The 24,335-nt window shown below is 47.4% G+C and overlaps 1 protein-coding gene across 2 annotated transcripts in view; it reads left to right on the forward strand.

Moving 5' to 3' along the window:
• The window catches only part of GALNT14 (polypeptide N-acetylgalactosaminyltransferase 14), a 206,500-nt gene that overhangs the window by 98,655 nt on the left and 83,510 nt on the right, over nucleotides 1-24,335 (forward strand). The window contains exon 1 of one of the 2 annotated variants that reach the window (XM_046662680.1): nucleotides 4,419-4,512. The exons of the other annotated variant lie outside the window; for it this stretch is intronic. Coding sequence (XP_046518636.1) covers nucleotides 4,426-4,512 — 87 coding nt within the window. The 5' untranslated portion in view covers nucleotides 4,419-4,425. Of the gene's footprint in view, nucleotides 1-4,418; nucleotides 4,513-24,335 lie in introns of those variants that run through there. 2 annotated transcript variants of the gene reach the window in all.

Here is a 24,335-nt window from a genome sequence, read left to right on the forward strand (position 1 = left end):
AGGACCATTCATAGATCATGGATAACCTCCATCAGGACCATTCATAGATCATAGATGACCTCCATAAAGCCATTCATAGATCATGGATAGCCTCCATAAGGGCCATTCATAGATCGTGGATGACCTTCATAAAGACCATTCATAAATTATGGATGACCTCTATAGGGGCCATTTCATTGGAGACATAGGGGTAAAAACCTGATGGTGTGGGGCTCAAGGGGAGGAGACAGTGAAGACAGGATTCTTTTTCTATAAAGGAAAGCCAAGAACCTGGATGTTTGCTGGAGAGGGATCTGGGGTCAAGGGAGGGTTTTTTAAAGATGGGAAATATTTGTGTGCTGATGGAAATGATCCAGCAGAGAGAGGAGATGTGATGGTGCGAGACGGAGAGGGTAATTACAGGAAGGAATTCCTTGAAGAGGCAAGAGGGGATGAGATAGAAATAACACACTTGGTAGTTAAGGCCTTCCACAGTCTACCTTATTTGAATTATTTTTCATCCACCAGAACCTTTACTCCAGGGAAAATTTAAATTTTTACCATTCCTTTAAATACGCCTTGGTTTTTTTTTACCCCCATACGTGTGTTTGGCCAGATCCTTAGATATCTTAGAAAACTTTCTCCCATGTCTCAATCTGTTGGAATTTTGCCTGTTCTTCAAGGCCTGTCTCAAATGTGCCCCCACATGTAGCATTCCCACAAGACCCCTCCTGGAAGTGGTCCCTCCTGACCGTCTCTACCCTTTGCTTAGGCTCTCCAGAGCACTTCTTGTCAGTGCGGACTTCCTCTCGAAGCTGGTAGAGTGCACGCTGAGGGCCACAGCACAGCAGGGCCACCTGTGGTGGGGGAGTCAGACAGGAATTCAGCTCCTGCGAACTGACCCGGAATTTTGGTATTAGAAAAGCTACAAAGAACCTCTGTCCATTTCAGTATACCTGAAAGTCTTGTGCTTTAATGTGGCATCTTGTTTTTATTTAGGATTATAATTTCCTCTGTGCTTAGGGATGCTAAAGGGCCTTACCTGGCCCTGCTTGCCCCCTCTTCCCGCAGGAGCTGTAAGCACCTTGAGCAGGAATTGTTTCCCACTCGTCTTGGGGCCCCAGCAGCACCTCCTTAGTTCCTAACACACGTGCTAACTGTGAAGACACTGTTTTGTAGAAGTGTTACATGCAACTGGAGGCCCCCTGTGGGATGATATTCTGACTTTGAGGAAGGTAGGATGTTGGTAAAAAGTGGCCTTATTCCAGCACTATAGGGCCAAGAACAGAGTCAAGATCCAGGGGAGGCTGACCCGAGGCCAGGTTTTATGATGGAGCCCAGCATCCCACCATCCCCTGCAGGTAACGTGGCCACGTTTTGCGTATGGTTGTGTCCATATTAAAAAAAAAAAAAGGCTTTGATTTGTCTGCTTATCAGTATTTCTCCTGAGAAAATCAAGTCGATGTTAATGAACAGCTCTCCCTTTTTCCTTTCCTCCCCTTTCTGATCCACACTTCCCATCTATACATATATTTGCAAAACACATGCAGGATCTCCAAAAGTGTTCTAGCCCATGAAGAGTAGGATGCATAGATATATTTCAGAACCACAGAGGAAGAGAGAATCTCTCTTCTATCTAATTACTCTTTGATGCATCTGCCTTCGAGGCCTTCACTGCTCACACAGCTTATCTCATTTTTACTAATTATGACCACAGCTCTGTAAAGTAGATATTATATCCTCATCTTACAGATGAGAAAAACTATCTGTAGAGGGTTGAAGAAACCTACCCAAGGCACATAGCCAGCTCAGGACAGAGTACACGTTTCATCTCGTCTCCTGACTTCCAGCCTCCAGCTCCCATGCTCTTTCTGCTACCCCAGGGGTCAGCAAACACTTTCTCTAAAGGGCCAGATAGTAAATATTTTAGGCTTTGTGGGCCACGTGGGCTCAGCTCTGCTGTTGTAATGAGAAGGCAGCCACAGGCAGTGTGTGAACCAGTGGGTGTAGCTGTGTTTCCATGAAACTTTATTAATCAGAGCAGGTGGCAGGCTGGATTTGGCCCACAGAGGTGAGAGAGATGCCCCCAGACCTCCTCCAAAACCTCCTCTTCCCTTGGTGCCCTTTAGTGACCCCAGTTTCACATGGCCCTTGGAGTGTCACTTCCTCACCTGCAAACCGGCCCATCCATGCAGTGCCTGCTGGCTCTTCCAGCTCTTGTGTGCATCTCTCTTGGCTCTAGGATGGGTATTTAGGCTCCTGCCTTCCCTCCAGGCCCATTGGCAGGTGATTAAGAGTCCAGCTATACATTTCTGACAGCAGTGGCTGGCAGAGGGACCGCATGGCTGAGATAAGCCAGTGTGTGCTGGGGAAGGGGGCTGGCCACGTGGGACGTGGGTTTCATTCCTGGAGAGGAGTAATAAGCATGTAATTGGCTTTTCAGAAATGTGCAGGCTGCTGGAAAGCCTGTTTCTCCCCGCTGGCTCACCCAGAGCAGGAATGAGCTAGATGAATTCTGGATCAGCAGGTGGGGCTGCCTTGTCCCAAATGGTCCCTATAAGCTGTATGATGTTTGGGAGCCCAGAGGCAGATTAGGACAAGACAGAGGTAGGTTGTTCCCACCAGCGATACATTCCCCCCTACCTCCCGAGGGTGCAGGAGAAGTGGGTCTGGGAGGGCCATTCTTAGGCCCAGCATGACTTTTGAGGAGTAGAGAATTAACTAGCTTCCCCAGTGTGCCAGCTGCCTTAGGCCTGTAGATAAGATGATCCTTAAGTGATCCCTGAGGCCACCTTGAACTCCAGGCACACGTGGGAACTGCCCACCCCTCTGCCTTGTGCTGCCCAGAGAGGGTGCTCTGACAGCCTCTGATGGGGGAGGGCAGGGGCTGCTGATGGTCTCCTGCTTCTTTCTAAGCCTCTCTGTTTTGTGGGGTGTCATTGACCCACATGAAGGTGTTAAAAACTGTAGCCCATGTTTTTGATGGAACAGTTATAGACAAATCAGCTCTCACTTTAGGTTCACTTTAGGTTCAGTCCCTTTTTAATGAACACAATTAAACTGTACAGTTCTATAGATTGAATCTATTTTCATGTCCTGGATAATGACCCAACACTGCTTTGCTGTGTTATAGCAGCAAAGCACATCTGTCTAACATGTGTGTCCCCAAACCCCTGATCAATTAGCACTCAGCAATGCTGTTCACAGGGTAGACTGAGCGCCTCTCACCGCCCTCCCCCCCAGCACAATTCTATACTTAAATTCTGGCACCATACTAATCCCTTATATTTGTAGAGAGCTGTGAGGGTGTCCAGGCACTTTTACGTGCAGCCTTTTACTTAGTTCCCACAATGACCCTATGACGCAGGCAGCTCAGGTATCATGATTCCCATTTTACAGAGGGGCAAATGGAGGCTTCAAGCTTGGTCTTTTGGGGTCACGCAGAGATGGAACTAGACTCCAGTATTCTTTCCTCTCCTCCAAGCTGCCATTCTCAATAGGGTCAGGGCTCCAGGCCAGAGCTGGGGTGCTGGCCAACTGCTTAACCTGGCAAGGAACCCTGTCTCCCCTGGGCCTGCAGTGCCATGACACTCATGACCTTCCATTGTGGCCTGCGGGCTCCTGATACAGGACTAGGTTGTGTGGCTGTGTAGTTTACCCCTGTGGCCCTCTGCCTAGCCCGGGCCCTGCAGGGCAAGACAGATTCCCAGTGAGTGGTCTTTAAATGAGTGAACGAGTGACTCTGGGCCCCTCCCAAATGACAGTGTGATGGCAAGAGGCGTCAGACACTAGGCTCTGCAGTTCCAGAAGGAAGGGTGTTTTACAAATGAAAGTTAAAGCAAAACCCACTCAAAGTAAGCTCTGATGTCAAGAAATTCTCAAATCCCTCCCAGCACGTGGGGTGGTGACTTGGGACGCCTGCATTTAAGCCTGGCTGCCTTCTACCAGCATGTGGCCTTGGGGACATAGCTAATCTTTCCTACCTCATGGCATTGTTCTGAGGGTTATGTGAGATGATGCCCAATAAAGCATTAAGCATACTACCTGTAGACACCTAACTCGCCCATCTCCAGTCCCTGTCATATTGTCATTTGTGAGGGGCCCATGGTCACTCGTTCATGCACTCATTTAATGACCCCTCGCAGAGAATCTGTCTGCGCTGCAGGGTCTAGTGAGGTATAGGGGTGCACCACACAACCACAGAGATCACAATGAAAGGCCATGAGGTCATGAGGGCTATGTGCTGAGTCAAACTGTGTGTTTTATTGTCATCATCCCTGGCATCATGCTCTCACATCCCAAAGAACCTGCACAAATCTCCTTACCACTCACTCTGTCCATTTGTCCCCAGGAGCCCTCACTGTTCCAGATGTCATTTACCTCAAATACCTTTAAAAATAGAAAAAAGAGCCCACCCCTCTACACGGTTTCGCAAGAATGAACAATATGTGGCAAGTTATTCCTCCCAAGTCCCTGGAAGCTGCTGCTGCTCCCTGGTGCCTGAGCTGGTATGGCCCCTTTCCACTGGCACAGGTGGGTCTCTGCGGGCCTGGGGACCGTGGGCCCTGATGCATGAGCTGCCCACCTCACCCTCTTGCCTCTTGCCCTCCGAGGCTTTCTTCCTTTCACACGTCTCCAGGCCCCTTTTCTTCTCAGGAAGATTGCGTCTCCTGGGACTGGGAAGCCGCTGGATTGTGGCCCTGACCTCAGTCAGGAAATGAGTGGAGTGCTACCCCGAGGCCAAGGGCCAGCGGGAGGGTAATTTTACCCTTGTCGCTGTAACTCCAGATGCCTTATTACTCACACAGCCGTCTCCCCCTTGTTTAACAACATATTAAACCATTAGTCTCCATGCCAGTGGGTTCAGTTAGTTCATGGTGGCAAAAGCTGATCATTAAATCGCCTTTTCTCTGCTTAATCTCTTTTAAATTGGTTGCCTTTTCATTTCATCAAGTGCCCTCTTTCTCAGCCCTTCCATTGCCGAGTGCAGCTGCGCTGGCAGAGTCCTAGGTGAGAGGGACTGGGCGTTCTGGGTCTTTCCTAGGTGGTCTCTATGGACGGCGAGACCCAGGATCCTCTCCCTGCAGAGTGGGCCCTCTGGGTGCTGTGAAAGTGTTACTCGTTTTGCTCCCCTCTCACTCACCTCTGACTCGGTACCTGGGGCAGAAGATTCCAGTCTTTAAACCTTTTCCTCATCAGTCTGTCCAAGAACCTAGGTCCCCTAGAAATAAAAATAAAAATCTTGTGTTTCCTCAGGAAATTTAAATATTTATAAAAATGGATACTGTGTGGTGTATATTATTTACAGTAAATTCAGATGTCATTAAGGTCATAATAGAGTTAGGAGAATTCACATTGCTAGGGTCTGTCAGAAATGCTTGCGATGGATAGAGGAAAGGAAGGTAGGAGGTAGATGCTGAGGGTCTGCTGTCACTCCTAGCAGGCCCTATGGGGCACAGGAGGAAAAGTTCTGGCTTGCAAGGTACCAGGGGTCAGGTCATCCCTGCTGAGGGCCATGGGGATAGAAGGAGATTAGAGTCTCTGGAACCTTTATGAAAATGAGACAGAATTGATATGTGACACAGAAATGACATTAACAGAATGACCGTGGGCCCGACAGACTGAGGTTCAAGTTGGAAGTCGGCCACAGCTAGCTCTGAGTCTTTGCTCATCCATGAAACCGTCATCGTGTTATTCACACTGCAGGGTTGCTAGGAGGAGTCAGTGAGTAGTGAGTAGAGTGCCCCCAGCACAGAGCCTGGCACGTTGTAAGGATGACAGCTAACACCTGCTGAGAAATTGCTGCATGCCAGGCACTATTCTAAACTTTACAGGTGTTACCTTGTGTCTTAGATCACAATCCACAGAGTCAGAGCTCGTGAAAGTGAGGTAACTGAGAGTACTCCCAGGAGAGGAGAGTGAGGGAAGCAGGGCAGGGCAGAGGAAGATGCCACGCAAGGCAGTGGTCTTGGAGACTAGCTTTGGCCTGGTCCCACGGGGAGCCCTGGAGCAAAGATTGCCACTGCCCAGGCTTGGGGCTGTAACCTCCCAGGATGCAGGTCCTACTCAGTGGAGGGCAGTTCTCTGCAGAAGAGGGCAGCTGTGAGAAGTTGGTAGCCCTCACTCTCAGGAGCTGGGGGAGAGTATACAGGTGCAGAGAAAGGGATCTGGGTGGCACCACAACAGCACCCACCATAGTTCACCACTCCATCCAGTACAGTCCATGTTCCATCCCAGTACAGCTCTTGGATTCTGGTTGGTCACAATTTTTTAGGGGAACTTGTATGGAGAGGGCGAGTAGAACAAACTAGTGCTCCTGCTGCTGTGGTGGTTCCAGGGCTGTACCTGATTCTCATTGTCTGCTTCTCCACCACCCACTCTAGATGCCTCTCTGCCTCCACTGCACCGAGGTCTGGTCTAGGTGGCTTGCCCAGGGGGGTGATCCAGACCTTCATCCTTGAGGCCCTGGTTACTATGCCCCTGTCAATCAGTCGTTGCAGTAGCTGCCTATTTACAGTTATGGCTGAGTCTGGGTGTGCCAAGAGATGCTCCAGGGCGTCTCCTGAGTGCCAAGCATATTATTCCCCACCCCCATTATGCGGCAGATCCACCTTCTCATCTCACCACAGTTACCCTCCCTCTTGGCAAGAGGAACCGAACCTGAAGAGGTGGCAGCCATAGCTTTAAGTTTAGGAGAACTCTGTCCCCTTAGGTGGGACTGAGAGGTTGAAGTGTCCCCTCTGTGGGTCCCAGGGGCTCTAGACTCAAAAAGCCTCAATTGTGGAGAAAACCATAAATTCCCTAAGTGTGGGAGTGATGGATGGGAACCCAGCCCCTTGAATTCCACCTGTTGAATGTAAAGCACCACACACTGGCCCTTGGTGTATGGCAGCTCCCTGAGGGATGGTGTCCTGTCCTCTCAGAGCATCATCTCTGTGCTGGTGCCTCAGCAACACTCTAGTAAGCTGGCAGCTTTAGGACGGCATGGTATGTTTTGGGACCAGTGGATCTGTAGTCTTGTACCCACTTCTTTAGCCCCTGTGACATAAACTGAGCCCCTTGGTACAAGACAACGTTATAGGGAATCCCCTGCTGATAGGTCAGACTTTCTGGGAGCCCTCAAACAGTGGTACTAGCTGAGGCTCTACTGTCAAGAAATGCGAACACATACCTGGAATATGTGTTAATCTAGGAAGGATGAATCGCTGCTTTTGCCATTATGGAAGGATCCAGTGTAAGCCACTTGCACACAATGGCTGGTTGGTCTCCTCAGTGGGTGGTGCTGTATTGGGCTCAGCATTGGCCTCTGTTGTTGGGAAGTTGGACATGTGGCTGTCGCAGTGGCTGGGTCAGACTTGGTGAGAGGGAGCCCAAGCTGCTATGCCCATGCATAGCCTCTATCTCTGCCTCCATGACTACTTCATTGATGAGCCAATTGTGAAAGCACTAGGGTGGCTGAGGACAGAGGCTGGCTGACTTCTGAGGAGCCATCCTGGCCACTGCCTGTTCTGCCATGGATGTTCTTTGGTGGGCATTAACTTGTTATACAGAGATCCTCACGTGTTGTGCCAGCTTCCATAAAGCCCTCACATGCTTCTACCCCAGACCTCCTTCTCTCCAGTCTTTTTATCTTGCTCCTTCCAGGCCCTTGAGCAACCAGCTCAGCCATTTACCACTGCTTGTTAGTTCATGTATATCCTTACCTTGGGCCACTTCTCTGTCCACACAAGGTGGATGACTAGGTGCACTGTCTGAAACTCTACCCTGGGAGGATTTTCCCTTAGCACCATTCTACTCAGTCACATCTGAGCGTGGCTGTAGTGCAATAACAGTCCATTTGTGGTTTGCACAACTAACCTGTGAGCAAAGCTCAGACATTTTCCTACTCTGTCATAGGGAACCCAGAGCCCTTCCCGCTGAGGCCATAGTTGTGAGCTGAGTAAGAGATATTAGTGCAATAGCTGTAAGTGACGAGGAGGGGTTGTCTGGGACACCTGTTTGTGCAGCTTTCTTGTGTTCTCTGGACATGCTCAAGCCTAATTCTGGATGTTCCAGTTCCACTTAATAATGGCTTGCTCCCAGGCCTACTCAAGCTTATGACTTGGTAGGTATGACACTATCTAGTTTATTTTTAATTGTTCTAAGTACATCAGTGTTTAATATCCCATAGTTAGATTTTTTTCCATGTCCCTTTTTACTTGACATCCCAAGCCTAAGGGGTGTATGTTTTAAAGTTCTGTTTCTACCAGGACCCAGTAGCGTGTCCTGGTGTATAGTTCTCTGCCTCAAACAGCGTATGTAACCTTGCTACATACCTCTAGAGTTCTATGTTGCAGCTCCCCTATTGGGCCTTTCCAGAAGCTACAGTATGGCATTTTTCTCCACTGCAGACACCTCTAGTACTATGGGATCTGCCAAGTTGTGTGCCCTAAATGTCAGGGCTCCTTGTCCTTCAGCCTAGACTTACTGCAGATCCCTTTTCTGCTCTGGATCTCTTTTAAAAGTAGCAGTATTTGATGCTTCCTGAAATGGGTAGGAACAGTATTCCCAAGAATAGAACATGCTGATTCCAAAACCTAGGACGCCTACCAAGAGCTATGTGTCTTTTATAGTGGAGAAGGTGCAGGTGCAATAACATCTTTTACTTTGGAGGAAATGCCCCAACATTCCCCAGGTCACTGGGCCCCTAAAACTTCAGCCCAAGGTCAAGCCCTTGAATCGTTGATCATTACAGGGCATATCTCCCACCTTTGGGAGCACGTGTATCTTACCAAGGTTTCCAAGATACTTGCCAATTCTACTCATCTCGCTTGATTAACATGATGGCACCAATATAGTGGACTAGTTCAGTGTTCTGAGGTATGTCCAGATAGTCCAGGTTCTTTTAGATGATATTGTTAACAGAGAAGAGGAGAGTTAACACAGCCTTGGCACAAACTTGTGAATGTATATTGTTGTCCATCCCATGTGGAAGTGAACTTCTGATCCTCCTTCTTGAGGGGTATTGAAAAAAAGGCATTCACCAGGTCAGTAGCTGCAGATCACTAATCCAAGGCTGTGTCAGTCTGCTCTAGCAAAGATACCACATCTGGCACAGCAGCTTCGATTGTGCCTACTACCTGCTTAGTTTTGTGGTAGCCCATTATCATCTGCCATACTCCGTCCAGTGTTGCATGGGCCAGAATGGTGATTTAAATGAGCTTATGATAGGCATCACTATCTTGGCATTTTTTAAAGTTTTATGGGTGGCACTAATTCCCCCGGGGAATGAGATTTCAGGGTCTTCCACTTGTCCTTACCTACCACAATAGCTCTTATACCACAGGTCAAAGAACCACTGTGGTACTTCTGCTAAGTATGCCCTTGCAGTTTCACATTCAAGAACTAGGGAAATGACCACGACGTGGGTCTGTGGGTCCAGTCAGCCCACTGTGAGACTAATCTGGGCCAGGACTCCATTTATTAGCTGACCCCTCTTTGCCTCTAATCCAGCAGGGAACTGTGATGGCACGTTGAGTTTCAAGGTGTCAATAACAAATTAGACCCTGTAATCAATAGCCCTCAAAAGACCTGGCTATGGTTACCTTTTTGAAAAAGGACTGGCTTTTCTCTCCAGTGCCACTTAGCAGCAACTACCTAATTCCGTAGTTTTTGTAGGTACTATTTCCATCGAACTTCTCAAACACTAATGGCATTGCACAAGCCAGGGCCTGTCCTTTTGTCTGTATCTATCCAGTTCACCACAGGTGTGTTGAAAATAGCGCTGCCACAGCTTATTCCACCAGCCACCAGTGTTGAGGTCCTTATGGCCATCTGGCCAGCAAGTCATCCACCTTCTTACAGTCTGATCTTGGAAGGAGAGTCTGAGATATGGATTCTTGAGAAAGTTGTTTACTTGGGGAGTGCTTCCGGAAGAAGGGGTGTGAGGGAAGCAGGATGGGGCAGGGCTTAAAAGCTAGCAAGGATGTAGTGTCAACTGGAGACTAGCTTTGGCCTGGTGCCACAGGGAGCCCTGGATTATGAATTGTTACAGAGTTGGTCCCACTTTGAGGCAAGAGGGCTGGCCTTTTGTGCCCGGTGTCAGTTGGTTATTGACCTTTGGTTACTCCCAGGAGGGGTCCTTACCAGGCTCCTACTCAATGGAGTGAATTATCTGGAGAAGGAGACAGCTTTGAGTTACTAGGTCATTAGCAGCCAAGAGTCAGCTGGGGGATAAATGCACTGAGCCTATGAAGAGGATCAAGGTGAGACACTAGCAGCATCCAATGCACCTTATAGCCTCTCCGTGGACCTGTTGTTCTGATCTCATTTTACCAATAAGGAAACTGAGGCACAAAGAGTTTAAGTAATTTTTCAAGGGTCACATAGCAAGTAAGTATCTGAGTTGGGCTTTGAACCCATGACATCTGACTTCAGGACCCGTGTGCATCATGGTTATGCTTCATTGAGGACAGTTAGTTTTAGGGAGCTCAGTAGTCTATGGATTTGGAAAGATACATGTTTTGTTGTTTTTTTTTTTTTTTAAAGAACTTTTATTTTGAAATGATTTTAGATTTATAGAAAAGTTGCAAAGACAATACAGAGAATCCTCATATACCCTTCACCCAGCTTTTCCTAATATTAACATTTTATATAACGATAGTATATTGATCAAAACCAGGAAATTAACACTGGTACAATACTATTTACTAAACTACGGTTTAAAACCTTGCCAGTTTTTCCACTAACATCCTTTGTCTCTCCTGGGATCCAATTCTGGATCCCACGTTGGCTTTAATTATTAGGTTTCCCTAGTCTCTTCCAATTTGTGACAGTTTCTCTGTCTTTCCTTGTCTTTAGTGACCTTGACACTTTGAAGTATACGAGTCAGTTATTTTGTAGAATCTCTCTCAGTTGGGTCTGTCTGATGTTTTCTCCCGATTAGAGTGAGGTTATGTGCTTTTGGCAAGAATTCTCCAGAAGTGATGTTGAGCCTTTTCTGTGTGTCATTTCAGGGGACACGTGATATCTATATGTCATTACTGTGGGTTAAACTTGATCACTTGGCTAAGGTGGTGCCTGCCAGGTTTCTCCATTGTAAAATTACCATTTCTCCCCTTTGTAGTTAATAAAAATCTTGGAGGGATATCCTTTGAGACTATGCAAATATCCTGTTTCTTCTCAAACTTTAGCCTACTGATTTTTGGGTAGATGGATGCAGTTTTTATGCCATTTTGTGGACCCTTTCTATAAGGCGGAGTTAACGTCTTTCTGCAGTCCTCTTGCCAGGAGTGGAATTTGGGGTGCTACACGCAGGTTGAGGGCAGTGCTCAGCTCTCACTGGCAGGGAGCCAGCAGGGGCACTTGAACATCATGGGTTCTATCATAGGCTGCAGAGCTCTCCTCCTTGCCTGCTTCCTTTCCTCATCCCCTCACCTGCTAATTTACACTTCAATCTCATGTTCCCTTTGCCTTTCCCCCTCTTTCCTTTAGTTTGCTTGTTGAATTAATTGTGGCCACAACGACTTCATGTTAGGGATGCAGCCCGCTCAGAACTCTGTACTCCACACCTATGGTAGACCCAGAGGACTTCAGAGATCATGACTGCCACCCTCTTATCTCACAGATGAGGAAATAGATGCAGAGAGGTTAAGAGGAATAAGTGGATGCTAGTGCCGAGTCTGGACCTTGGCTTCCTGACCTATGTGTGAGGTGTTCCCTGTGATGCTGCATTCCTCACGGCTGGTCCTAGAGAGATCCCCTCCAGGCCATCAGGAGGAGGTGCCCGCTGGCAAGTAAGCCAGAGCCACTCCACCTTGTACCCTGTGCCTCACAGGAGGTGAAATCTTGCTTCCCATTCGGTCTTCAACTTCCCTACCTCTGTCCTGAGGAAAGGGGGCTGCTCTCTGCCTGGTTGGAAACTGTGGGCCCATGCCTTTCTGCGGGGCAGGCTTCTCCCTCCTCTGATGTGGAGCACTGGGACAGGGACCTTTGCGAAGGCCCACAGTCTCCACTGGGAGCTGTCCAGACCCAGAGCAATGGTTCCTCCTCTTGTCTTTTTTTTCTGGTGGGAAGAGTTGGAATGGTGACTTTCATTCTCATTTTCATCCTCATCTTTCATCACCTTCACCTCTTAGTGAACAGTTAGTATGTGCAAGTCACTGCTTTTTACATATGATATGTTCATTTAATCTTTTTTTCTTCTTCTCCCCCAAACCTCCCCAGTACATAGTTGTATATTCTGGTTGTAAGTGCCTCTGGTTGTCCTATGTGGGACGTCACCTCAGCATGGCCTGATGAGCGCTGCCATGTCCAAGCCCAGGATTCAAACCAGCAAAATCCTGGGCCGCAGAAGCAGAGTGTGTGAACTTAACACTTGGCCACGGGGCCAGCCCCTCTTTTAATATTTACACCTTGTAAGATAGGCATGATTCTCTCCATTTTACAGGTTAGGGAACTGAGGCTTGAATAGGTTAAGTAGCTTACTCCAAATCACATAAGTAGTAAGTTTTATGACCATTCCCATAGCTGTTTAGTTTTAATTTCATAATTAAGTAAAAGTTCAGTGCTCTACTGGGTCCTATACTCCACTCTGGGGCTTTTCATCCCGAACCATCTCTTCATTGGCTGGGTGTTGTTGTCTAGTAGATTCTTCAAAATGGGCTCAGAGGTGCTGTAAGCCCTGAGTTCTCTGATGGTGAGAATGTTGGTCTCCCGCCTTTCACACTTGAACAACACTCCAGCAGGTTAGGATGCTCTGGGTAATGCTTGGAGTTAGCCTCTGTGGGTATTTCCTCGTTGTCTTCTGACAATGAGGGCGGCCATGGGGAGGTTTGAAGTCAGCAAATGTTTTCCCTTTGGCAGGTGACTTGTTAGTTCTGCCTGGACGCTTGATGATTTCTGTCTCAATTTTCCAAGTTCAATACCTAAACTAGGAAATGTCTTCATATCAATTGTTCTGTCAATTTTTCACGGAATATGGCAAGCTCTTGTGATGTGCAGATTTCATTCTTTATTCGTTTCAGGAGCTCTTTTTGAAAAGAAGATAAATACTTTTCTGTGTGTTCCACCTGTGTCTCTGCTTCAGGTTCACCAGTTTTCGGGTGCTGGGTCCCCTTTGTTGTTTCTCCATGTTTCTTCTCTCGCCTGATTGCTTTAGTAATGGAAGCCTTTCTCCTCTGCAGCCACAGTGACTCACCTAAGGGCCCACTGCCGGTGGGTGGCGGACCAGGACTGGAACCCTTGGTTGGTGTCAGTAATTAGATTTTCTGCTGTGTCTGCTCTGCTTCTTGGAATTTCTTCCTTTATTTACTGGTTCTGCAAAAGTGTTTTGTGGTTCTCAACTTTATGACTCTTCATTTCATTTCTTTGTTTTATCATCTAATCTTTTAGCTCTTGTTTTATTAAATTCATGTTCTTGAGTTGTTGTGTAATACAAAGCATGTTCCTTAGGTTAGGTTTTCTTTTAGACAGAGGTTTTTGTTTTATGTGTATGTATGGTGCTATTTTTAATTTTTTTCACACGGTGCTCTATTTCTTTGTTTTTGTTTTGTTTTTTTCCCTAGTGACATGTTTGCATTCATTGCCGTAAGGTTTGTATTCATCCTGCCTCACCTACCGACCCTGATTTAAGGCAAGTCAGTTCTTGACCCTTTCGCGGCGTGTCTGAGCCTGTTCATTTCCTCCACAAGGCAGAGTGTGAGTTCTGCGTTCCGTCTGCTTTTCTGCAGCCTGAGAGCCTCGGCCAGGGTGAGGGTGGAGAGGGAGAGCTGGCCTGAGGCTGTGAGCGGTCTTCATCAGGACACCCAGCCTCTGTACAGATTCGGGGATTCAGAGAGAAAACCCACGCTCCCACCTCTAAGGCATATGCAGTTTCAGGGAGGAAGGCCCAAAAGACAGGTAATTATAGTAAATGCCATGACCTAAGAGGAGGGGACACTTTTAGGTTGCAGGGACCAGATTTTCTCAACTTACTTCCAGCGCTGGTGGTGGCAGTTTAATGTAAGGATGCCAGTGTGTGGGGAGCGAGAGTAAGCCAGATGAGGCCGAAGTCCAGCGAAGGACTTCGAAGCCATGGTAAGGAACTTGGCCTTTATTCTGTCAATGGGATCCAACTGTATTTCAGAAAAGTCATTACAGCAGCAATGTGAAAAATAAATACAGCTCTAAAGACTTAAATCCCGAGAGCATGTCTGTTGGTCAGCTCTGCAAAGAGGCCAAGGAAATATCTTTTGTACTCAGAGCTGGGCACCAAGGAGTAGCAAGGTTCCTGAAATGGGCTGACACCCCCAACCCTTCTTTATCCCTGCCCCATTTCAAACACCCTCAGCTTCTGGGAAGCAGCTTAAGAACACCCTGCTTTTCCTCCCAGTGCTCCCTCATGGACCTCTGGAGATGTTTTCTAGGGCTGCCTAGATGGCAGCCAGGTGGGGCCTGCACATCTGGATAACATATATCAAGGCTGTTGTCTTTTTCCAGCACAGCACAGAACAGGGACCAATTATGGGATCCCTCTGCATAGCAGGCCTCACTACTGTGCTTACCATGGGATGGGCAGAGGCTGGCAGAGTTGGAGAACCAGCTATCAGCCCCCTAAAGGGCAGCTGGGAGGGTCAGAAGGAGGACATCATTGATTTCTTCCCTGCCAGGCAGGTCTGCCATTGTGAGCCCATCTTTTCAGGGAGGCACCCACTTCTCTTACAGCCATGTGCCTCCTGGGGTTCCATGGTGGCCCTAGGTCCTTGATACTGAAAGCAGAAATTCGCATCTGGGTCTACAAGAACATTTCTCTGGGGAGAAGGGCCATGGCTTCCATCACATCTCCTCAAAATGGTTAAGAATGCCTGCTCTATGTTACCCCTACATTTGGTAGGTGGGGAAACTAACCAGAGACCCAGCAAGCAGAAGTGATTTACCCCAGGATACAAGGTAGTGACAGAGGCAGATGTAAAAGCCAGGTCTCCTGGCTCTATCCATGTCTCCTCGCTGCCTTACTGGTGAGATCACTTCCTGTCCTGTAGACATACACAATTGTCTTCACTTTACTAACAAATAAAGTTGTAGCTACAATTTATTGACTGCTCAATGCTTTACTTGTATTAGTCCATTAGTTCATAAAGCAGTGTGATGACTTTACAGAATAGGCAGCTGTGGTGCTCTCAGTGAGAGGGAGAGGTTAATCACTTGCCCGAGGTCACAGAGAGAGGAACTGAAGGAGAGAGAGGGCAAACTCAGCTCTTTTGGGCATCCACTCTGCCCCTGCCTCCCTCCACTTTGGATTCCTGCTTCAGTCTGGTCCATCCCTACAGGCCCAGGCCAAGACGTGCCTCCTCCCTGCAGTGTTCTCTGATGGCCCAGTCCTTGCTGGTCTTCCCTTCTCTGGGTTGATGGGGCCATTACTGGTTCTTTGTAGGCTGATGGTTCTGGTTTGACTCCCAGGCCTGCTACTTCCTTGGGCTTATTTATTTCTCCTCCCCTAGCCTCTGCTTGTAAATGACATGGGGATAGTGACATCCAAATCCTGGGGCTTTTAAGAGGATTAAGTGAGATAATTAACATCAGTTGAGTCATTTATTCAACAGATATTTGAGAATCTACCATGTGCCAGGAACTGTTCCAGTGAGACCTGTGGTGAGTGAAACAGACATCGGTCCTGCTCTTGAGAAGGTTCTGGACTAGTCAGAGAGGCAGACATGAAGTATGTAATTTGACGAAGTTCTCTGGTATAGGCTGGGACTTCCAGTTTCTGTGAAGGAGATATACAAGGTTCTAGGAGAGTATAAGGAGGGACTTGAGGCAGCCTAGAGATTCATGAAAGGCCTCCTTAAAGATGTAACAGTTCGTGTGAGAGCTGAGGGCTGAGTAGTTAATCAGATGAAGAATATTCCAGGAAGACAGCACAACAGGCATGGAGGCCGGAGATAGTGAATTAGTTTGCTCAGGCTGCCATAATAAAGTACCACAGACTGGGTGGCTTAAACAGCAGGAATTTATTTTCTCGAAGTTATGGAGTCCTGAAGACCAAGATCAAAGGGTCGGCAGTGTTGGTTTCTCCTGAAGCCTCTTTCCTTGACTTGTGGATGGCTGCCTTGTCGCTATGTCCTCACATGGGCTATTCTCTGTGCAGGGGCATCCAAGGTGTCTCTACCTCTTTCTATAAGGACACCAGTCATATGGAATTAGGGTTCTACTCTGATGGCTTCATTTTTACTTAATCACCTCTTTAAAGTTCCTATTTGCAAATACCATCACATGGATTAGAGCCCACACATATGACCTCATTTAACCATAGTTACTTCCTTAAAGGCCCTGTCTCCATATGTGGGGCATATTCAAAGGTACCGGAGACTTCAACAGATGAATCTTGGAGGCACACAATTCAGCTCATAACAGATGGGAAAGAGCTTATCTTGTTTTACAAGCTGAAGAGAGGCCAGTATGGCCAGAGCATAATGAACAAGGAGGGAGAGAGACTTGGATGAGGCTGGATAATTTGTAGGGCCAGATGGAGCAGGGCCCGGAGGGCCATGGTGGAGAGAGGACAGTATTCTGAGTGCAGTGGAGTCATGGGAGGGGTTTTGAGCTAGAACGGGAGCAGGTGTCATTTTTAAGGAGGTGACTCTGGAAAATGGATTATTGGGGCCAAGAGTAGAAGTATGGAGTTGGGGCCTATTGCTATTAGTTTTCCAGGAAGGAGTCAGTGGTGGTTGGGCATGGGTGTACAGATAGGGGAGGGTGGGTGGATGGATGCAGACAAATTTTCGAGGTAGAATCAACAGGATGTGGTGATGGGTTAGATATGTGTGTCGGGATTCAAGTGAAGTGTCAAGGATGACTCTCACATTCCTGGTTGAGTGACTGCATGGATGGTGGTGCCATTTCCCCACATGTGAAGGACTGCTGGAGGCCCCAGTTGTGATGGGAAGATCAAGAGTTCCATTTGGAACCTACTTAGGGTGAGCTGCTTGTGAGACATCCAAGCGGGCCTGTCAAGTAGGCATTTGTTTAATATAGATGTGGAGCTCAGAAAAGAGATCTGGGCTGGAAAGACATATCGGGAATTATGCATCTTTAGAAGGTTTTGAAGACACAGGAATGGAAGAAGTCACCTGTAGTGAGCATGTAATGAGAAGAGAGGAGGGACCAGGATTAAATCCATGTGCAATGCCAACATTTAGAAAGCAGGGAGGAGGAGAAGCCAGCAAGGGAGATGGAGGAGAGGCCAAAGTTTGAGGGAAAGCCCAAAAGAGAGGGCTCCTGGAAGCCAAGAGATATTGATTGATAGGTGCCCATCAATGTGGGATCCTTTACCTTACCACTCTCTCCTTCTTACTTAATTTGTTCTTTCATTTCTGAATATCCATTGACCTTTTTCCTCAGATTACAGTAAGAACTCAAGAAATAATGAATAAATGAATGAATTCACACATGCATAAAGTGAATGAAGAAGTGAATGACAAGTGGTGCTGTTATCGGTGGCCTCCAGGATGAGGGGTAATTGCCCTCATCTCCCCTCCTGTTGCCTTGGGCATTGATTCTGTCCCAGGGCTAGGCTGGGTGCAAGTTTCCTGGAAACCCATGGTCCCTGTCTAGCGGCAGATCCTCTGGGGAGCCACTGCTCATGCTTGTCAGGCATTCTGGCCTGAGCAGGACTGAGACAGTCCCCTTGGCTGCGCATGCAGGGAGCTGCCTCTCTCAGCAGGTTGCCTGAGTCCCTGTTGCCTTTTCTTCCTGAGCGGTGTTGACTGTACTGTAATCACACAATTATGATGCCATTAAAATGTCACATTTGGAGAAATCCAAATAAACAAAGCATTAACAACTTCTTGAAAATTGTAGTCTTTACCACTAATGACCTACTTTCTGTACACACTGCACCCTCCAGCCACCCCCAACTTGACTGCCTCTTTGCCCAGCCTTGCTTTCAGAGGCAGACCAGAAGGTACAGTCGTCTTGGCTGCCTGGAAAGCCTTAATGTTTACTGTGCTGGGAAAGGCTCTTTGCTGGGGCCAAAGATGGCCAGGCCTGTGGGAACCCAGCGCTGAGTCACTTAGTGAATGAGACAAGAGGATACCACCCCCAGGCAGAGGGTCCTGATGATGGGAGGGCCCTCGGAGAGAATCTGGTCCTTGGGAAACTGAAGAAAGAGGATGGTGTTGGAAAATCTGAGGGGCAGATTCATGCCGTTGGCTTTGACTCTGTCCTCTTGGAAAGAAGAGCTGGAACCTGAGACAAAGTGGTCACTCTCACAGCATAACACAGTGCAGGAGGGAAGTGCCCTGCCCAGGGGCTGGGGGCCGGAGAGCTTTGGATGCTGGCTGCTGCAAGTAGAGGGTGAAGGTAGGTGGGCGGAAAGGCTCCGGGCAATAGGGCCTTTGATAGTTTGAACCTCATTTCCCAGAAGAGTGCTCTGGAAAAGTTCAGATACTGAATGTCCTTTATCACCAGAACCTAATTTTAATGCACTAAAGAAATGGATTACTTAAGGAATCTTGTAGTGACTGCTCTTAATGAAGTAAAACATAAACCAAAACAGCTCTAGAGAAGTGATTAATCTCTTCCCAAGGTATCTGAACTGCAAATCTGGATTCCCATATAGTCCCGGATGTGATTAAAGTCAGAGGACACCTAATTCTGAAGAAGCAAAGAGAAAGCCACAGTGCATTAAGAGAAGTTGAATTAGGGGCCGGCCCCGTAGCCTAGTGGTTAAGTTCATGCGCTCCACTTCTGCAGCCCAGGGTTTCACGAGTTCGGATCCTGGGAGCGGACATGACACCACTCATCAGGCCATGCTGAGGCAGCATTCCACATGCCACAACTAGAAGGACCCACAACTAAAAATATACAACTATGTACTGGGGGGCTTTGGGGATAAGAGGAAACAAAAAAAGAAAGAAGATTGGCAACAGATGTTTGCCCAGGTGCTACTCTTTAAAAAGAAAAAATTTGAATTAGAGTGTAGATGTTTTAAATATCACTCAGGCACTTCACATCCCTATCACAGTTCAGGATTAACCTGCCGAAGGGATCCTGCCACAGGTGCTGTAATGAATGGACAAGAATGGTTGGTGACTAGCATGTCATTTGGGGAGCAATTATCGGTGCTTCCTAAGGCGAGGGAAATGCCGCTGTGGGTTTATTTACATAAGCAAGAACATTATAAATCCCTTGTTTATCATTCATGCAAGATGCCATAGAGGAGACTCCTGCTGTGTTGTAAAGATGGTCAGTATTTAGGACAGGCTTATAAGAATTTCTCCCACTTTTTCGGCTCACTGCCATTATCACTTGCCATGTCGCCTGCAGCACTAAATTTGCCCTTGGCTGAGTTGGGCATCCCACCCCCACCCAGATTCAGCAGGCGTGACATCTGGTACTCTGGGTCTGCTTTTGACATAAAAGGAGCCCCTTTCATTAAAAGCCAGCCAGCAGTCCCCATGGAGTCCTGTGAGATAACATCGTTTCAAAGTCATTCCCTCCAACCCCACACCTACATATTCAGCAGCTGACCTAGTTTTGAGGGAGCTAGAGGGTATCTGGATGTCACCTTATTTACAGAGCGGATAGAAAATGCGCTAAGCTCCAGGCCGCGCTGCACGTGGTATCTGGGGAGATCTGGCCTGCACCTCCAAGGCGTAGAAGAGAAGGAACAAATTCTCCGCAGCCAAGAGCTGAGGCTTCTTGCTAATGTCTCCTTTGGGGAATGAATGACAGGGCCTAGGGACAGTTGACTCTGAAACTCTCTTTCTAGCCAGATTCCAGTTTAGCACCTTTTGGCATGTGGATTAGGGAGGATGTTTCCAGGCTAACCTTGGCAGAAAGTGTACAGCTAAGCTTCTAGCTGGTGCCCCCTCCCACCTCCTTCCTTCCTCCTCTGTAGGCAGGTGCAGGGTTTGGAAGCCTCGTTTCACCCATGACCCTCTGCCATTGCAGGTCCCGGTTAAGGACATGGTGGAGCCCCGCTACCTGGGTTTAATCCCAGCACGTCCACTTACTAGTTGAGTCCCTTCAGCTCCTCAAACCTTAGATCCCCTTCAGTAAACTAGGGTTCCTAACGGCACCTGCTTCAGGTTTGTTCTGAGTATTCAGTGAGTGACATTTTTAGGACACAGCCTGGCAGAGAGTAAACACTACAAAACTATTCATTGTGGTTATTGTTCTGAGTGATGGTGCCCAGAGTGAGAAGTGATCACTTTTTCAAGTTGGCCCTTTTCCCTGGCTTCCCACAGCTGTCTCCATCTTGATTTCTCCAAGGCCATCTTTGCCTGCAAACCTTGCTAAACACATTCCTTGTGAGTGTCACTGTAGGACTGGCCGTTCCAGCCCTTGGAAGCCAGGTCTCAGGAGGTGTGGAGAAGACCCTCCAGGGCTGATGAGTCCATGGAGGAGAGGGGCCAGAAGTTGAGCAGGGAGCCCTGACATCCAGACTCCTTGGCCTAATGGGATACTTGGGGTCTCAAGCAGGTTCAGGCTTCTGACCCTGCCTCTGAGATCCCCAGGTCTCTTCTGTAATCTCCCAGCACAGCTTCTGTGCTGGCCTCAGGCCCCCTCCCCACATGCATAAAAAGGGAGCTAGCACAGAGGCCACATAAAGCTCAATTTCTAGCCTTCTAAGCTGGTGATAACCTTACGTACTTTGCTTCTTAAAGTAGTTTTCTCATCTTATCATTTGCATAGCACTGTGCTCAAACCCATGTTTGAGAAGGTGATTTTGAGTAGAAAAGGCCTGCTGAGTCCCAGGAACTATCAGTGTTGATAATAACCTATTGCTTTCACCACAGCCAGACAGTAAGGTGATGCATCCAGTCGCCTGTGGATACTGTCAAAGACCCTGTTTCTGCCCCGGGGAAGGAAGAAGCTAAACATAAATTGGATGACTGTAAATTGCATTTTCTCTCCATTACCATTCAGTCCACAAAACAAATAATAGTGACCGCAGCAATGTTGACGATAATAATATGTTACATATGCATTATGTTTTGCCAAGCAATTTTTCATTTCTTATCTCATTTCTGAGATCTAATTCTGTAAAAACATGTGGGGTAAAGATTAGTGTTGCCCTTGGGAGGGAGGAAGAAACTGACCACAAGTAGTTGAAAGGACGTGCAGAGCAGAGCCAGGCTCAAGACTGGCTTTCCTGACTCACGTTGTCTCATGGCATCGAGGGGACTGTGGAGAAGAATTACAGGATCATCCCTGCTGCTGTGTTTCCCCTTCTCTGCCCATCTCCACCTTCCTGCACACAAACACTCTTGCAGCTGCATTTCTTCTAGGTGAAATTGTGTGGAAATGTACCAAGGGCCTCTTGAAGGAGAAAAAAAGCCACAAAAGCCTGACACATAGTGTGAGCACCATTCCCTTTGTTTCCTTCTTCCTTCCTTTATCTTTCTTTACCCTTTTCCTTTTATTCCATTACTGTCCCAGGGACCACAATTTGGTGGCCTGCAGGCCTCATTCAGCCCATGGGCATATTTTGTTTTACCCAAAGGGAGGTTTAAGCCATGTAACTACCAGGTATTGTGTGGTACCTACAAGATATTCACTCGTATTTCTGTTCTCACTGACCCTGAAGACATGTTCTTTTGTGACCCCCACGAGGTACCTTCATTCCCTAGGGTCCCTTGAAAATTGCCGGCCTCCATAGCTATTCCTGGAGGCTAAAGAGCTTTCTGATGATGCCTTAAATGATTTCCTGGCCCTGTGCAGGCGAAGGAGGGGAGAGGAGTCTGACTTTTGGAGGGAGACCTCTTCAGTCACTGAGAAATCCAAATCTTGTTTTTAGTGGGGTTTTTTTTTTCCCTTCTAGAAGTGGCTTCCAGTTGGGTGAGCCTCTGACCACGAGGTCCCATCTCTATCCTGCTGGAGGCCACTCTGGCTACATTGTTGGGGCACCCCAGAGGAATTGGCCTCCCCTTCTCTCATGCCCTGCCCTGGGAGAGGCTGTAGCCTCACCTTTGCGGACCTGCCCTCAGTCTGACGAGGGGACACTGCGCCCAAGACAGCTCAACTGTCCACACTGGAGACAATGCGTTTCAATGTCTAGCTCTGTCCAGCTAGAGGCCTGTCTTCCTGAGGCCACTTCTAGTTCTTTCTAAATCTCTCCTGGGTCTCTCCTGGGCACTGGGCATGCTTTCCTCCAGCATTGGGCTCCTGGTTAACAAATCCACCCTCCTGTTGCACCATCCAGTCCACGAAATACTCTTTCTCCTGAGCCTTGTGTGGGTACCCGACTCCCTCCTTGCTTGAGATATTGCTCTCTGGGTTTCAGATTTGGAAAGGACAGAGGCTTCTCAGGTTCCAATTATCTGCTTACTGCTCCAGTCTTTGAACACAAAGAAGAGGATGCAGAAATAAATGGTGTGGGTGGGGCCAGCTTTCTCTCAGTCCTCATGCCCACCAGCAGTTGGGAGGTGTTCTTGTTCTTGCAAGCAGCAAGCAATTTGAGATGGCTCTCTCCATAAAGCAGCTCTGGGTTTAGGCTTTGGTGGTGGAATTCATAGGACTTTGGATGGGAAGGGAGCAGACACATCAGCATTAGAGCTCACGCACCCTGGCACGTGCAGGGGAGCCAGGCCGCCTTCCCCAGTCACGCTGACTTCTATTTTCCTGGCACCTCCCTCTCATGCTAATTAGTGAGCAAATTAATCTCCATATAGGATCCAAATTATGTGAGTTTCTTTTTTTCTATTCCAGAAACAAAAGTTGGGCTTCTGTCCATTCTGTTAATCACATTATATTTCACAGTTGGAGCTTTCAGGCAATTATAATGATTATCAAAACTTCTTCCAGAAAGCTTGAAGCACCCCCCCAAAGCTGTATTCGTGTGTGGTGTACAAGTGGGATATAGGTAGTGAATGTGTATGTTGAAGGAGAGGGCTAGGGGGTGGTAGCTCTTGTTGTCAAAGACTAAGTGGGACTGAAACCAGATGGAGAAAGGAGCCAGCAATAGAGAGGCATCTGGGCGTGAGGTCCAGGCTGTCAGACCCTCTAGCAGCTCAGAGAAGCCACAGTGAGAGCTCCCAGAAGACCCATTTTCTAGGCACGTGGCTCTTGGGTGAGAAGGATAGTGGAGAAGAGAGACAGAAGGAGATACAATAGAAGAATAAACATCCCTGCTGAATTATGTGCTGCCTCATTTGGTCTGAGAAATAGCCCTTTCCCCTCAATTATATGTTCATTCCATCTATCAGACTCTTCAAGGAGTGACTTTCATATAATTAATACTAACCATTAAACTACAACATTGAAGGAGCAATTGCCTAATTCTGAGGAAAATTTAAATTTATTACCAGCACCCGAGATAAAATGAATACTAAAGAGAAGGAGACAAAACCCTACGGAAGATAAATAGAAAGCCAAGTGGGATATTGACTTGATCCTTCTCCAGTGCAGAGCAATTTGGCTTCTAAAGTGAGTTAGATCATAATAAATTAAATTTAGATTTCTGCACATCAGTTAAATAACTCCCAAGACAGAATTCCAGTGAGAGGAAGAGGTGATAATACATGGTGGAGATATTAAAATGAAGATCTTATCTAATAATCCATAATTGATGTGCTGTCCCTAGATGAGGGGAGAGGATTTTCCAGCTCTTTCCTTTGTCATGAGCCCAGGTGAGCAAAGGGCTGGCTCGCCACTCCTGGATTTGAGGCTGTTCTGCATGCTGTGGGGAGTCTGTTCGACCAACCCTTCCTTTCCCAGCTGTTCACTCTGGGTAGGACTCACACAGCAGTATTAGTGGGATGAGGGATTAAGCTGTCCTCTTTACTCTCTTGACTTGCCCTTGGAAAAATAAAGTCACTCCCAAGCTAGGTGGACAGTAGAACATTACAGGAGTCAGCAGATCCCTCTGCATTCTTGTGATTGCCCAGCAGGGGGAAAATGGTGACCCTGTGGATGAGTGAAAGATCTCGGCGTGTGGAAGGAGCACAACTTTGAGGTCAAAAATCCTGGGTTAGAGTCTCAGTAGCAAACTCACTATCTCTGTGGTCTTGAGTGAGCTCCTTTGCTTTCTTGAACCTTAGTTTTCTCATCTGCGGAATGGGAACAATATAACTGGCCTGCCTCCTTCACAGGGGTAATACAAACGAGATATTCCAATGAAAATGCTTTGCAGATTACAAACATTTCTGATTGGCCTGTTTGGTATTGACTTTTAATCTTTATTATACTTTTTCGTTTCAGAAAGTTCTGGTTGGTTCTTTTTCAAAGAAATTTTGTTTCTTGCTAATTTTTTATTCCAGATTTTAACCATTTTATCTACAGTTATGCTTCATTTTGTATCTGTATTTCCTGTGTCTGAAGTCCTTGGAGGATCTAAATCTGTCTTTTATAGTTTCTACTGACTCTCACTTATAGTGAGTTATTTCCCTGTGTGT

Source organism: Equus quagga, chromosome 5, assembly GCF_021613505.1.
Source record: "Equus quagga isolate Etosha38 chromosome 5, UCLA_HA_Equagga_1.0, whole genome shotgun sequence".
NCBI lineage: Eukaryota > Metazoa > Chordata > Mammalia > Perissodactyla > Equidae > Equus > Equus quagga.